Raw genomic sequence first — 16884 nt, 5'->3', positions numbered from 1 at the left:
TAAATGGTGTCATTTGCGATTGAATGAAACGTTGAGATTTAAAGATTAGGAAGCAAGAATATCCATGGTAATTTGTATCGCGATGGTACAATCTCTGAAGGCGCTAAATAAGGAAATGTCGGATATAAATTCTGTCGATTGTTAGATGATCAAAAATGCGCTGAATAAAATGTTTATTATAATATTTATCAAGCAACAATAATTATCATTCCTTATCTATATTTCAATTGTTGGTAAAATGTAAAAGACGAGCAAATTATACTATCGACAAGTAATGGAACCAAAGAATGGGGTCATATTTCTAAGAACGTCTGTTAATAGTATACCAAACGTATATTTATCATGACAGCTGTTATAGGTTAGGTTATATTTTATTATACAGTAAGGTATTAAACTATCAAATGAATTATTTGGTTGAATATTTATAAATATTATAAATTAACCGTAAAAACCGGAAGGCCGCAGACTACCAGGACGACCACGCACATGATGGTAGGACGACAGGACCTAAAATAACTAGGCGTCCGAAACTTGCAGAGAAAGTACAACATCGAGAAGAACGAGGGACAGTTGTCCGGGAGGCCGAGGTTCTTTAAGGACCGTAGCGCCAATTGGTAAGGTTTTAATAAATGGACTCATCTGCTCTCTAGGGATATTATTATCCCCTATAAAAAGTGGTGCGCTTGAAAAGGATTTCGTTTAAAATAGACAAAAAATAGGGTCGATAAGGTGCGCGCCATTTCAGCTTGTAAACTGGCGGCCCCAACTTAGTACATCACCAAACGCCACTTCTTAAGGTCAGCACAGGTCGAATATAAAAATGCCATCCGGTTTTCCCGAGCGAAAAAATGGGCTGAAAAAACTCATAACGGACGCGCGTGAAAACTTTGGTAACCTCAAATAAGAGCTATCTAATAGCGCAAGAAGTTTGGAGGCCAGAAAACCCTCGTAAGAGTTATCGAAAGTGCCGGAAAACTCATCTGAAAAACCTCATAACGTGATCGCGCGAAACTTTTTTATTAGGTTTTTGGGGTCTCAACTAAGAGCAGTGTGATAGCGCAAGAAGTTTTGCAGGTCGGAAAACCTCCGAAAAAAATCGGCGTATATTTGAAATGAAAATTTTCGGCTTAATGGAAAATTATTTTTGATGTCTCCACTCAAAATATCTGTTTGAGCTACCCGAAATTAAAAAAAAACTTCAGGGTACGATGAAAACTCGCTGAAATTTTATCATTTTTTATCGCGCGCGTGATTTTATAGCGCTTACTCATTTTCCACATATTCGAGCGAGGTTTTTCAGATGAGTTTTCCGGCCTGCAAAACTTCTCGCCCTATTACACCGCTCATATTTGATGCCTAAACCGCACATTACGAAAGGTTTCACGCGAGCCCGTTATGAGGATTTTCAGCCAATTTTTCGGGAAAACCGGCTGGCATTTTCATATCCGACCTGTGCTGACCTTAAGAAGTGGCGTTTGGTGATGTACTAAGTTGGGGCCGCCAGTTTACAAGCTGAAATGGCGCGCACCTTATTGACCCTGTTTTTTGTAGCCAGCTCTGGGAGTAAAAGTAATGGTATTTTAGTAGAAGTTGAATGTAGTATAATGCGGACATATATTGTCTATTCTAAAAAATTGTCGCCCCATAATCTTACTTAGTGCCAAATTTTAGAAAAAAATTGGAGATGAGACCTGAAGCTTCATCTAATAATAGTATGTATCAAATATCTACCAAAGTACAATATATATAAAGCTATGTCTAGATTTTATATTATAGCTGAATATTTGGTTTGAATTGAAGGACGGTGAACCTTATCTGTCTATCCGGGTATCTCCAAATATAATATGAAATATAACTGCTGTCTTATGGATATGTAATATTAGCATTCTACAGGTCTACATTTCTTCCAGAAAGCGCGTATAAATTTGCTCCATTTAATTTATTTGGTAAAATGTAAGACCTGATTAAGCGATTTCTAACCATACCGACCCACACATTAACCGAATATTTATGCTGAAATCCCCTTTCACGAACAAAGTGCGGATTTTCGTCATCCCAAACGTGACTATTTATAGAGATGAAAATTCCTTCTCTAGTAAATCTAGCCTCGTCGGTATATAATACATATTTTGGAAATTTCGTTCTCCGCGACATTTTTGTAAATACCAGTTTGAAAATTCAAAACGCACCTCTAGGTTCTAGTGCTTGAACACTAGCCAATATGTATGGATGTAACACTTGTTCTTTTAAAACTTTCCTTACAGTAGAAAGGTCCACTCTTAAAGCGTGAACTACAGTTCGAGTACTTAAAGATGGCCTTTGAAAAATATTATTTAATATTTCCTCTTCAACACGATGGGGCATCCATTCATTTTGCTGCAGCAAGAAATTACTTACGTTTTAGAGAAAAAATGGATTGGTCGGGGCGGACCCAATTGTTGGCCTCCAAGATCACCTGACTTAACTCCTATCGATTTTTTATATAGTGCTATATGAAGTCTTCAGTGTACGAAACAATCATCGTATCTGAACAAGATCTAATAGCTAGAATTCAAGCTGCGGCAGAAATCATTCAACCTCATCCAGATTTATTCTCAAAGACACGTTTTTCAATGACAAAACGGTGTAATGAATGTATTGAAGTTTGAAAAATTGAGATGATGAATAATTTTTATTTGTTTTAAACTACTCACGCTTAATCGTTATTCGAAATTAAATGAATAATCAATTTATTAGTAAATTACTTGCAGACTTTTGCTTAGAGGCAAATTTCTACAATACCTTTTATTTTAGCTCCATAAAAGGTTATCAGTTTTTTAACTAAAAATAATCAGGCAACTTGAAACAAAATAAAAAAAATAATTTGCTCCAGTGACACCGCCACTGGTTGAATTTTTCCAAAGTTTGTTTATGTCAAAATATTAATTTATTAAAGAGTATTTTGGTCAACAAATTTAAAAAAAAATTTGGTGTTCTTGATTTATGGCAAATCCCTATATCTCAGCAACTAGGCCCCCTTAAGGATTCGTATTCCTATATCACAATGAATCATTTATTGAGATCTCTAAGTGTTAGAGCATTGTCACATATTTAGCAATGTAGTCGGTTATTTATTGACATCAAGAAGCCATTTCGTATACAATTTCAATGCAATATTGCCAGTAGTTGCGGCAAAATCGTACACGCTTCATATTGAATACTTAATCTTTTACTGAGCAAACCCCAAATATTTTTCAGTTTTATATAGATCCTAAAGACAGGATCACTTTTTTTCAAAACACCCAATAGCATTCTCAATTAAAGTCGGATTATCACAGTTAGGATAAATGAATAATTGTGTGGAAATACTTTGAGCTCCTTCTCATACTGGTATCCGTGGAAACGAATGCTCGACAAGCAGTGATCAGTGAAATCGTGATTTAAGTACAAACAGTAAAGAACAAAGATATAAAACGAATAAATCTGTGGTAAAACGACTGGTAAACATCCAAAAGTGAAACCCTGGTCGTATTCAATCAGCAAAGGTCACTTAAGTTAACCAGGTTATGAATAGACCACACTAAGATTACTCATAGTTATTCAATTACTAAAAGTGAGCCCCCAAAATTTGAGCTAAGCAAGATACCTACAGCATCTACTAACCAAGTGCCCAAAATTTCCACCATCAAGATAAACACCAAGATTCTTAACAATATGGAACAAGTACATGGCCATAATTATAATACACATAATCTTTCTAAATATTTAAACGACGTTAACATATTAAAAAAAAAACATAACCAACTTATAATCTTATCGCTAATCACCCCAGTGGTATATACGACCTGCTTGCAAAATAAAAAACATTATCCCTTTATTATACAGGGTGTCCCACGACGACTTAAAACTATCTGTACATGGCAAAATACTTATTGTAAAATCATGAAAATTTCTACGTTTGGGTTTTCGAATACGATCTTTTTAACTAAAATAGAACAGGAAAATCGACTGTAACTTTTATTATATTGATACATTTTTTTGATATCTTCATAAAATTTTAGTATACTTTTGTCTAAATACTTGCATGTCTAAAAAATGCATACTTTTTGAAATATTAATTTTTTTGTAAAAAATTTGACCGTTGCAGACCCTTATAAATTATTTTTTTACGAGGATACCTTTAAAGATATGAAAAAGGTTTCTGTTCTTTTGCTTTTAGCAAGGTCAGACGTATTTGAATCTATGTTGAAATATTTTTTGTTTTACACAGGGTGTATGTAAAAAGTGTTCAAAGGTGGAAAAGGATTAGTAAATACAATTTGATTTGATTCTTTTCATAGACCTTGACAATTTAATATCTGGATAACGGTAAGGTTTAGGTATAGGAAAGTATACATGTATTTGCCTAATTTTTTACTCCTGAATGCATTAAAATCGAAAAACTGGGTGGTTCTTTTAAAAAAAAAATAAATTTCATATTTATGAAGTTAAACTCTGAAAAAGTTTTATACACACCCTGTATAAGATGAAAAATTTTTCAAAATAGATTCAAATACGTCTGACCTTGCCGAAGGAAACCGAACAGAAACCATATTCATATCTTTAAGGGTATCCTTGTAAAAAAATAATTTATAAGGGTCTGCAACGTCTGCAAAAAATTAATAACTCATAAAGTATGCAGAAGTATACTAAAATTTTATGTAGATTTCAAAAATATATTATTATATAGGATGTTCTATTCAAAATAACAAAGTTACGGTTTTATAATTTTTTAGTTAAAAAGATAGTATCCGAAAACTCAAACGTAGAAATTTTCATGATTTTACCATAATTATTTTGCCATATAGGGATAGTTTTAACTCGTCGTGGGACACCCTGTATATATTCTATCAACATTATGACGTCTATATGTCTTGCTAGCTCTAAATTTTTTTACAGTTGCTAACATCATACATTATAATCGCATTTCAAGTATATACCCGCTTTTTCTTTGACGACTTCTTCAAATTTAACAGCATTCAATTTGCATAATATTATATTGTGAATCTCCCTTAGCGCCTCAGCGGGCAGTAAATCTAAACACCCCATGTTTTTGCTGGTAAGCGATTTAAGTTAATTTGTTGGATACAAGAGGTCAGCAGACAAATTATTCATTATAATTAATTTTCTATTTATGCGCCGCACTTGTCATCCTTCAGAAACATATATCACAAATTCCTACACCTACACTTGCTGGCCTATGGCCTTCTACCAATAACTACAGTGTTGGACTCGGGTATTTAGTAATAAGAGTGTGAAGAAGTGAAAAATATATCATCGTCTCGTACATTCGGTTTGAGTCCTATGTTATTTTTCCAAGGATTTCATTAATAGAGAGAGAAATAAATGCTTTATTGTCAAAAAATTGGTACAATTTGTAGACCAAAACTAAAAAACAAACATAAAAATAACTAAATAAAGATACAAATACAATAAAATTTCAATATACAAAAGAAAACAACAATGAGTAACAAATTTATAATAGTAATAGGTAATAATTAGTATATAAGTCCATAGCAAAATTAAACCAGTATGCATCATGCCCAAAATTGATTATTATTAATATGATATCGATTTGATTTCAATTAGCAAGTGATTGTGCATTTTTTTTCATTGTAAAATATTGAGCACTTAACTAATTCTGAACGTGGAGTAAGTAGGTAAAGGTCGTGCTCCGCGTTCCTAAGTGGATAGTTGTGCAACGACCTTTCTGAAATTGGAGATGCGTGCTTACGAAATAGGCAAAAGGAATGAAATATGAATAAGGAAGGATTCAGAAGTTTTAATCTTCTATAGAAGTCTCTGCAGTGAACCTGCTGTTTAGTCCGAGTAAATATCTAACAGCTCCTTTTGTAGTTTGAAGATTCGCTCAAATTGAGTACACGTACCCCAGAAGGGAAGGGCATATAGGAGATGCGACTCAATTTAAGTGATAGTGTCATTTTTTTCATTCATCACTTTTACCATGGTTTTGATGCTCGTATTTTCTGCAACTATCGTAATTTTAGTGATGCTTTCTTTGTAAGAGTTTTTATTTCCTTCTCTCTCAAGATTCCTAGTTCTTATTGTATCCACCCCAAATATTTGAAAACATTCACTTGTTCTTCTATAAGGGATATTGTTCACGAATTTTTACATTTAAAACCAACTTATACAAAAGCTTGTGAGTTGTGTGTGTCTTCAGATATGATTATAAAATCCTCAACATAACTTCATACGGATATTTTAATGTCTTTATCTTCCAACCGATTCCTTTCTTCAGCTTGTTTCACCCATATTATCTTTTATGAAGTTGGGCTATAGTATAAGTTAATTGAAGTTTATCGAATGCCTGGGGATGATGAATAGACAGCTTTCTATTTGAACCCTTTGGATTTTTGGATGCATGGATTCATAGTTTTGTTGACAAATCCCGATTGACATCACTCGTAAATTTTCAGCATCAATTTATATCAAATACTAGTCGTGTATATGGTTTTTTTCCAATTGATAATAAGATCTTTCCATTCGAATATTACTTTCTTTAAGTATTTTGTTAAGAAGATTAGTAATATAACGTGCAATGTATTATTTTCTCGATACGGATTCGTCAAAATAGTCTCCTTCGAGTTTTTCTTGAGAAAAAATTGTTAGTTTGGCTTCTTTGTAGGTGATCAATTTCTTGGTCGAGTGGAAATAATAATCGTAAACGTTTTTTCCACAATTATTAGCGTCTAAAAGTGTCATCTTTAACTTTGAAGACTAAGATTTGTTAAGAAGCAGTAAAAACGTAAAATGTCACCGTAGACACTAACTGTGGTGCCTGCCATGTGGAGTTGTCTGTGGATATTGATCTTGAACTTCTGTAGGTTGTAGTGCTTTGGTGACACGTACCTTGGTAGCTGATTCCAGAGACCTATACTTCTCCAAGAAAATGAGTCACGATAAATTGAAGTTCTGAGCTGTCCAAGTTTCTGGCCAACTCTGGATTGCCTCTTCAGGGTATGCTTGGGAGCCGAGCTCAAAATTTCCGAGGGATATTCGAAATATGGACGAATCTGGGCCTTGTAGAGGATTAGAAGCTGTTAAAACTATTCAACTAAATCATAGAATGATTAATATCATTAGAATTAATAAGTATAATGATGAGAAATCAATCAATTCTCCATAATTAATATTGTTAAGTAACCAAAATAATTATATTCTTGAACATAAAGAAACTTACAAATAACAGTCCGGATCTAAAATATCTTGAATATCGGAATAATAAAATACTCATACAATGTATTTTCTTATTTTCTGTAATAAAGGAAAGGAATTCAAATTTAAATTCTTTGCTGAACGTATAATATTAGACAAAGTCGAGCGGAGAACATTCTAATGACGACATTTGTCTTAATAAAATCATTTAGTAGATATCATCATAATTTTCATTATACACATATGCGAGGTATATACGAGGTTGCTCCCAGAAGTACCTGGTCCAACAGAAAATACAAAAATTTCAGAATTCAAAGCAATTCAAACTTTAATTCATTAATTTCGGCCATTATAATAACGGAATTCTGGACTGGTGCATTGTCTTGATGAAGCAACACTTTCTTCTTAGCCAAATGCGGCCATTTTTGCTTGATTTCATCACTCAAACGTTGCAATAAATACTCAAAATACTAGCCGTTGCTAGTTTTTTCTTTATCAAGATAGTCAATGAAAATTATTCCATGCGAATCCCAAAAAACCGACGCAATGACCTTGCCTACAGAGGGAACGATTTTTGCCGATTCTCCTTTTTCAGTCCATTTTTTTGATTGTTCGTTTCATCCACTCAATGGTAATATCTTCACAACGCTGCACCCAACTTGCGCACAGCTTTCTGATGCCCAAATTCTCAGTTGAAATGCCTAGTATGTCTTTCAATCTACTATCATCTAGTACCAATTTGTTTATTTTCAAGATTCATGACGAGTCATCACCTCATTTGGTCGACCACTGCAATGCCGGTCTTAACAGGTCGTACGGCCTTGTTTAAACTCAATATTTTAATATTGATAATGAAGTAGAGTAGAATCTACTTCAGATTTTATATTGATTGGGCTAACGCCTTTAAAATAACCATGACCAATATTTTTCAGTATAGATTTTGTACTTTTTAATACAGTGATATTTTTGAAGCAACTACCGCCATATCTAGGTCAGCCCAGGTACTTCTGGGACCATCTTCATAAAAGAGCACACGTATAAAATATTGGAATGCATTGATTTAAGATATAGAATAATAATATGGATTTTTAACCGTATTCTCATATAGTGGGCCATTAGATCACACTGCAACTAAAAAAATTTCTTCTAGCATAATATCTGAGCCAGTACAAGCTTGAAAAGATCCAAAAATCGACCAATAATAAGTATTTATCACATCGATAGATATGTTGACATGTCTATAGCTGATTCTGACATGAAAAAACTGGACGGTAAAGGTTTGTCAAATCTGCTAGAAATCCTACTCAATATTGACAACTTCTGGATGTTCTATAGTTGATTTAAGAGTTATGAAACCTATAGATTATAACATGAGCAAAATCCCAAATCACCAAATTCAGAAATATTCTTACCTTACATCCTTCACAAGTGAATGCTCCAAAATGAAAGCCGGCCGCAGGCTCGCCGCACACCTTGCACAACTGGTTCATCTGAAAATAGAAATGATCCTAATTTCTTAAAACAAGTATCGTATACCTAAGACCAGCATAATCCTAGATAAAAGTATTAATGGACAAAGAAATTGGAGTTTACTTCTATGTAGACGACCCAATAACGATAACCACCACATATTTCAAGAGAATGTTTGAATAGCTCATCGTGATTATCTCCACAAAACCAATATTTGAATACATAGCTGAAGTATGGGACAATCATATATAAATATCCTGACTCCAAAATAACAGCAACTTTAAAGAAGAAGTTTGTAACCATACAACAAAGATGATTGAATATCATGGTACCTCGACTTCTTTTCCAAAGTTTTCACAAAAATATTTATGAAAGCGAATAAATACATAGCAATTACAACATTGTTAAATAAACCTTTCATAGAACCTTTCCATTCCCAAGAAGTTCAATACAGAGAATAAATCTTCTGGAGGAGGCTATAGACTATTCAAGCAGTGCTGGTTTTACCACCAATACCTATCAAACATTGAAAATAATTAAATTAAGCTGAAGAGAATGGTGGTGAAATGATTAATATGCTTATTAATTCAGTTACGTAAAAGTTGCTTGTTATGAGCTACTTGGATGGATGAGGAAGATGGACCTCATCTTCACATCTCACAGCAAAAGGAATTACAGGTATGAGTTGGGGTATTTAGGAAAATACTCTGGTAATCGGTAATTAGAAAGGTGATTTTGAATTATTGTATTACAAAAGACAAAATTCGGGAAATTGAATAGAAATACGAAAATTGCAAGAGAAGGAACAAGGGGGAAATCACTGACACTATAATTTCAAGCAATTTTAGGCTTTAGCTACGAGGTCTGGCTATTAAATAACGAGACTGCGCGCCTAAAGGGCGCCCTAGACTGATGATGTGAAAAATGAGTAGAGCGTTATCCCAAAACAACTTTCCATCACTATTATAGTTTGAAACGAACGTGTTTTTTTCTCGTGCCGAAAACCATGTTTGACGAAAAACAGGAGCAGTGTTTCATCATTAAATTTCTCTTTAAATTGAAAAAAAACTCCGTCTGAGTAATGTAAATTGTTGCAAAAGGCCTATGGGGACAATTGTCTATCTCGTGCGCGTGTTTTTAAGTGGTATAAGCGCTTTAGTGAGTGCCGAGAGAGCACTGAAAATGACCAGCCCTGTGACTGTTTCACCTCCGGAAAGAGTGACCAAAATCAACGAAATTGTGCGTGCAGATCGTCGAATGAGCATCCGGATGATTGCCGAAGGTATAAACGCCGATAAGGAAAGGGTTAGAAAAATTTTACACATGACAAAAGTCTGTGCGAAGTTGATACCAAAAAATCTGACTCCTCACCAAAAGCTTCTGTGTCAACGGGTCTGCATATTTTCTTGAAAGATTAGAAAGGTAAGAAAGGTAAGAAAAAGATTTGAATCCATGGAAGCGGTAAAGTAAAAGCAAAGAAGACTTCCAGCACTGTTTCGATCAATGAAAAAAACTTATGGAAAGGTGTGTAGCGATGGAAGGGGTGTATATTGAAGGGGAGCATTCGAATGTAGAATAATTTTTATAATAAAACCCTTGTTCGTAACCAGTCTTGATATTTAATAGCCAGACCTCGTATGTTACGACAGCGAAACTGGAAACAAAAAAGTATCTTGAACAATAAAAAGTCACGAATTATTTAAACAATATTTTCAAGAAACTGATCAGATCAAAGAACAAAAAATAAAAATCAAGTTTCCTCTGTTTATTAGATAACCTCAAAACTCTCAAACTATCTAGAAATTCGATTAATTTAGAGATTACGTTTTACGTTGAATAAATGAATTAGAAATAGTGTTGTCAACATCTTGAAAAGTAAGATTTGAAAAGAAGGAAGGCGATAAAAATGTTCATTTTCTGTTTGATTATTGACAATATCAGTCGCCTTAAAACTTAATCTCTCAACGAGTAATAAACATTTACGTATCTTTTTTCCAAATACATTTCAAATTACTGTTAAGTACAGTTGACACAAGAGGTCATCAAACAAGTTATGCCACGTGCTTGTTGTCAACTAAATGTTGATTTGTCGTGAACGTTAGATCGGACCAGACCCAAGTCTGAATTTTTTTCCAATCTACCGACATTTATTGAAGTCCAGCGGTGACTTATTTAATTTACTACATAAAATTTCCGTATTGGTATTTTAATAAACCAATAGGCATTTATATAGAATTTTTATCTACTGAAATATTTGGTGGAACATATTTTAATAAATATTTAGCATATTTGATTTAAAACTGGAATTTCTCAAGATATATTTATTTATGAATAACTGAATTATACTAGATTACATTCATATATTACATTTATTTTATAATTAATGATTAAATTAACCAAATTAGAATTTTGTAGTTACTCAAGCTAGACAATGTCTTAAACCAACGATGAATCGTTTCGGAATAGCTTCAAATTTAGGAAGAGCTGAAGCAATTGGATCTTCAACGCCCACGAATGATTTTGAAAGCAGTTTTCAGCATTTTTTAAAGAGCGAAAATATGATTTTATTGAAGACTTTCATTATGCAGCAAGTTAATAGCATCGATTATATTGGGGGAGATGTGGAAATGAATATTTCTGCAAAGCTTTACAGAAAAAGTATTTCCAAGATTTTCATCGAAAACTAGACCGATTTAAAGATATTCGTGACGATATTAGAAACCCACGTACTTCTAAAGAAAAGATAATCATGTTCTGCAGCTAAGACAACCAAAAATATCGGAAATATTGCAGAAGACTACGAAGAAAATTCAATGGATGGCTTATAGAAAGAAATATCTGCCGTCGAGGTAGTGTGTTGTGGCAATGAAGCAACCTTATACGTAATAGAATTTATAGAGAATATTGAAAATTTATTTTTTTTTATTGAATATTGAAAACAATACAACATTCTCCAAAATTGCACAAAGAGGAGAAAGCTCTGGTTGGTTAAGAATATTAAGAGTTTGGTCTAACAGATTTACTGAGCAAAAAACTCCAAATCGATATTAGAAAACATAAATTTGGTACGACATTGTCCAATAGGTATTTACAAATTCAGTCAAAAAGGTAAAAATTACTTCAACTTCGCTACAGCGCTGTAAACAAATCAACAAAATCTGTAACCAGGATTTGCTTATGATTCAGAAGGGGTGCCGGAGGAGATAATAATACTGTAAATTGACAATTCAAGAATAAAAATCGACCTCTTCAATTTAATTATATTCCATACGTTTAAACCGCATTATATTTTAAATAATTTAATAACGAATAACGCTTAAGCAATAGAAATGAAATAATCGATTATTTGAAATTTGAAAACCCAATTTACGACTCGTGAAATAATCGATTTTCTGGAAGCTCTTTTGATATTAATAAAAATCCTGAACGCTTCTCCATATTCACTGTGACTGTTAAACATACCTATCTATAGAAACTCTGCTATAAGTTATAACAAAGTAGAGTTCGTATATTCTCGTCTTTAAAATCCACTTAATTCCAGTTTGGTAGGTCTTAAAACGCGTGTTCCCACACCAACGCTTACACACCGCGTTTCGTACCTTGGCCTAACCCATGACGATCTCGCACATATACACCTACGTACCTTTCATTGTTATTTCATACAAAAAATTTCGATATTAGAGAAAATTGTTGAGATAGTTTTATCTAAATGAAGGCTGAAACTAGTGGTAGCTAATTTGAAAAATTATCAAAACATTTGAACAAACATGATATAAGACTATTCACATTTCTTTTTTAACGTGCTCGGCTCCTATGGCCGCTAACACTGGTGCAACTACAATAATATTGTTGACATCGTTGTCAGATCTTTCCTTTTCCGGAATAATAATGAATTTTTTATGTTAAATGTATCACCTTATATTTTGTGTTTTTAGAAAACCCTAAGAAATGGTGACTATTTTCCATGTAATATTCCTTATACTTAAATGTCATAATTTCGGAGTTATAGATACATTTACAGTACCTTCACCGAAGTTACAATAAATATTGTACATTTAGATGGCTACGATTGATTAAACGAAAATGGTGCAGTAAAATATTGATCCAAATCATGGCACAGAAAACCTACAACTGAGACTGAGACTGAGACAAATCTTTAAATGTTTGTGTTATGTAGTAGATCATCTTCTGGGAAACACACTATTTAGGTATTGCCTCATCATATACGCATAGTGAGGTGGGGTACCTGAAAATACAAAGTCTAAATATGCCGAACCAATTACTTTGTCGTATATTATTCCAGCCCATACATTTAGGTATTCACACATATCCAAGAAGGATTGTTACGTGACCTGTGATCTACAGTTATGCCGATTTACGTTTCCATTAATACAAAAAGTGGCCTGATCGCAAAACATAACATTACATAAAAAATTTGGATCGTTTTGATTGTGAAATTTTTCCATTATTAGGGCTGCAAACTCTTCACGTCTATCAAAATCGTCATCTTACAACTCTTGAACCATCGTTACTTGGTATTGATGGAATTTATTATCTCGTTAAATTTCCACTACAGATGTTTGCGAAATATCAAGTCTTCTAACAGGACACAATCATCTAAATATTTGTTTTCAGTTGATGCAGTTTTGCGCCCTGATTTTGATAAATCTTTTACTGAACCAGTTTCGTTACATTTTTTTACTAATTTACTGACAGTAGATCTTGTTATGGGATTTCGGTTAGGATATAAATTATTAAAGATATTACACAAATATCAATTTGTTATTTTTCAGATAAACGATCCGTTGTGACTTCAAAAATAATAATTTATATCGCCACTAACAAAAATTCCATTAGTGAAAGTGAACAAATTCCCAACCTCAATTTTTGTTCAATATTTTGTGACCGGTTTAAAAATGAGAATAACAAAACTAAGTAAGTAACGAAAGGAAAAAGTGGTCACTGGATCGCTGTTAATAATTATATATGCTGTTGTCTTACTTTTGGAGCCTGATGGACAAGTTGGTTGTTAAGCCAAAAGTAACTAAATTTCTCCGATAATGTTGCAAGTGCGAGATCTTGCATGGAACAATCAGCTGAGCTTCATCTGCTTATGCTTTTGATCCAGAAATATTGCGTCTTGCATTGCATTGCACGTTGTTTAGCATCATGTCAAGCGGCCTCATGAAGACGTAGCTTAGCCCTCTTTCCTAAATGGAATAATCTACAATCGTATTTTTAGTGAAATTTGTTGGGAAGAGATTCTTGGAATTGTCTGAATATTTTGTATACCCGTCCACTGCCTCACGTTCCGCAGCCATGACATCCTCTTCCGTCCCAATCCTCTCTTACGTTCAATCTTGCCCTCGACTATCAGCTGAAGGAATTGATATTTATGGCCTCGCATTATATGGCCAAGGTATGCAATCTCTCGTTTCTTCACGATGTTAAAGAGTACACAGTCTTTATTGATACGCCTGAGAATATCCTCATTCCTCACTTTGGCAGTCCATGGTATCTTCAGGATTCTACGATATACCCACATTTCGAATGCCTCTAATTTGTTGATGTTTTTTACCTTAAGGGTCCAACCCTCCATCCCGTAAAGAATCACTGACCAAACGTACCACCGCACAAGTCTCAGTCTAAGATCAAGATCAAAGTCGGTACATGTAAATACATTTTTAAATTTTATGAATGTACTTCGAGCTTGTTCAATTCAGCATTTTATTTCACCGTCCGACGACCATTCTTCATAGAGCCATGTTCCTAGATATTTAAATTTCTCTACCCGTTCTATAGGTTTTCCATTATATGTTACTCTAGATTTTCTAAACGTATTCGATTCCCTAGTGATAATCATGAATTTAGTTTTTTTGATGTTGATGTTTAATCCCATGTTTTGGCTACTATATTAATTAATTGTTGTGGGTCATCGATATTATCTGTAATCAGCACTGTGTCATCGACGTAACTTATGTTGTTGACCCAGACTCCATTGACTTTGATCCCAAAGTCTCTATCTTCAAGTGACTCTCGAAAGATGGCTTCAGAGTATATATTAAACAGGAGCGGCGACAATATACAACCTTGACGTACTCCTCTGCGAATCCGAACTTGATCAGTTAGACCATGATTTACTTTGACTTGCGCTTTTTGGTGCCAATACAGATTTTCGATACAACGAATGTCTTTTTCGTCCAAATCCAATGTTTTGAAGAACTGCATAAGTTTGTAATGTTGAACTTTATCGAAAGCTTTTTCGTAGTCTATGAAGCATAGACAAACATTTTTTTTTGATCATAGCAGTTCTGTACATTAAAATTTTAGGAAATATTAAATTATTCTATAATAAGACATGACCGTAGTAAGTTTTGCATTAGAAATTAGGTTTTATTACTTATTCGTACATAATAATAGACTTTAGTTATCCAAAGAATATATCTTTGGTTATCGAAACACCACGACAGTGTGAGTGTAGTTTTAGGAGGATATTACCATGTTTTTAGTATAAATACGTTAAACAATGTCAGAAATTCCTAATGAAAAATCAAATTTTGTTACTGAAGAATGTTTAAATGTTTAATTTAACAATCAACCACGATTCTGAATCATAATTTTTAATTGTGGACGTATATACGAACTCAACTTTAACCTTCTGAACTCTTATCATACAGTTACCACATTTTCGCAAAATACCACGCATTTATGATAGCAAAAAGTTTAGTTTGAAGATATGAAAAACTATTCATCAGTTCTGTACAAAAACACTGAAATCATAAAGTTTATTTCCCATAAACAAAAAACGACAATAATAATAACAGCTGCTTTTTGCTCTTAATTCACAAAAACATAAGTGAGTTTAACGTTAACGACTATTTCTATAATCATAGAGAAATATTTTTCATATTTTACACTTAATAACATTTCCCAGTTCGTGTTATGAATAGCGCCAACGTTATTATCATATTAAACGCGATTTCCAACTAACGGCTTTAGGAATAGGATATAAATTCATAGAATCGACTTCATTCAGTATAATTTTACTGCCATCTTTTAGCAAAATGTCACAACAGCGCGTGATACGACAAATAGCGCAGTTCTCTTTAATATACTGGCGCAATCAGCATAATTTATATGTCATTATAAAGGCTCTATCTCGTCCTGGTAAATATCAAGATTAAAATTTTTTGCGTTTTCTAAGCAAGAATAAGATTATTATTTGCTGTAATCAAACCAACCTTCCCCAACAAACTAACATGCTTTGAGTTTGAGGATATTAAGAAATATGTGTTTGATTGATTGATTTTTGTTTGAAAATATGAGGTTAAAGTGGTATTGACTCAAGCATTAATATGAACGCCATCTATCGAAAAGGTTTCAAACTTTCTTATACCAGTACATAGAAAAATAAAAAAAATTATCAGATTTATCAGTGTAGCTTCACTAATTCAAGTAACATATCATACCTCACGGGGTGGTTGAAAAGTTGTCTCAAACACAAAAACCATGTTAAAAATAGGGTTACGTCCGGATTGATCCGGACATGTTCGGTTTTTACTACGTCCGGGTGACTCCGGGGGGATTTTGTTTAACGTCCGGATTTACATAAGTCGTGCATAAAAATAATAAATTTGAAAAATGTAGTTCTATAAAAATGCCGAAACGCAAATGTACTTAATCGGATGAAATGTTTCGGTTGTATCCTTCCTTTGAGAAAAGAAAGACAACTAGCGAGGTGATTTGCATTTTTTGCAATTCTTCAATACCCATAAAGGTACGCTTGATATTGAGACCCATATAAAAAAGGATAAATACAAACAAATGCTGAAAGCTCAAGCGGGGAGTTCTGATTAAACAAATTTTGTGGTAACTTCTGAGGATACCAAGTCCATAAAAGCCGCTGAAGCAACATTGGCTTTTCATACGGTCTGTCACCATCAATCTTAGTCCATGGATTTCACAACGAAGGTAAATATATAATTATTATTTTATGTGTGTAGTGTAGGTTATTACTTTTGTATTTGTGGTTCTAGTTGAACAAGAAAATTTAACATGATTTAACTATAGCCAAAAGGGTTAGGGTAACGAGGGGGAATGGCGATCACTTACACAGTCAAAGATGGAGTATTTTTTAAAATATTTATCAAAAATGAAAATTATGGAATGTAACAAAGTCTTAAACTATCGAGTAATCAACAATTTAACAACGGAAGC

The 16884-nt window shown here is 33.4% G+C and overlaps 1 protein-coding gene across 1 annotated transcript in view; it reads right to left on the bottom strand.

Annotated features, from left to right (window-relative positions):
• Positions 1-16884, bottom strand: part of LOC130897824 (protein embryonic gonad-like) — a 179434-nt gene that overhangs the window by 128851 nt on the left and 33699 nt on the right. The window contains exon 2 of the mRNA XM_057806743.1: positions 8610-8687. Within this exon, the coding sequence (XP_057662726.1) occupies positions 8610-8687 (78 nt within the window). The remainder of the gene's footprint in view (positions 1-8609; positions 8688-16884) is intronic.

This window comes from Diorhabda carinulata, chromosome 9 (assembly GCF_026250575.1).
Source record: "Diorhabda carinulata isolate Delta chromosome 9, icDioCari1.1, whole genome shotgun sequence".
Classification (NCBI taxonomy): Eukaryota; Metazoa; Arthropoda; class Insecta; order Coleoptera; family Chrysomelidae; genus Diorhabda; species Diorhabda carinulata.
The sequence above is the reverse complement of the archived record's forward strand: the minus strand, read 5'-3'. Positions and strand labels throughout refer to the sequence as shown.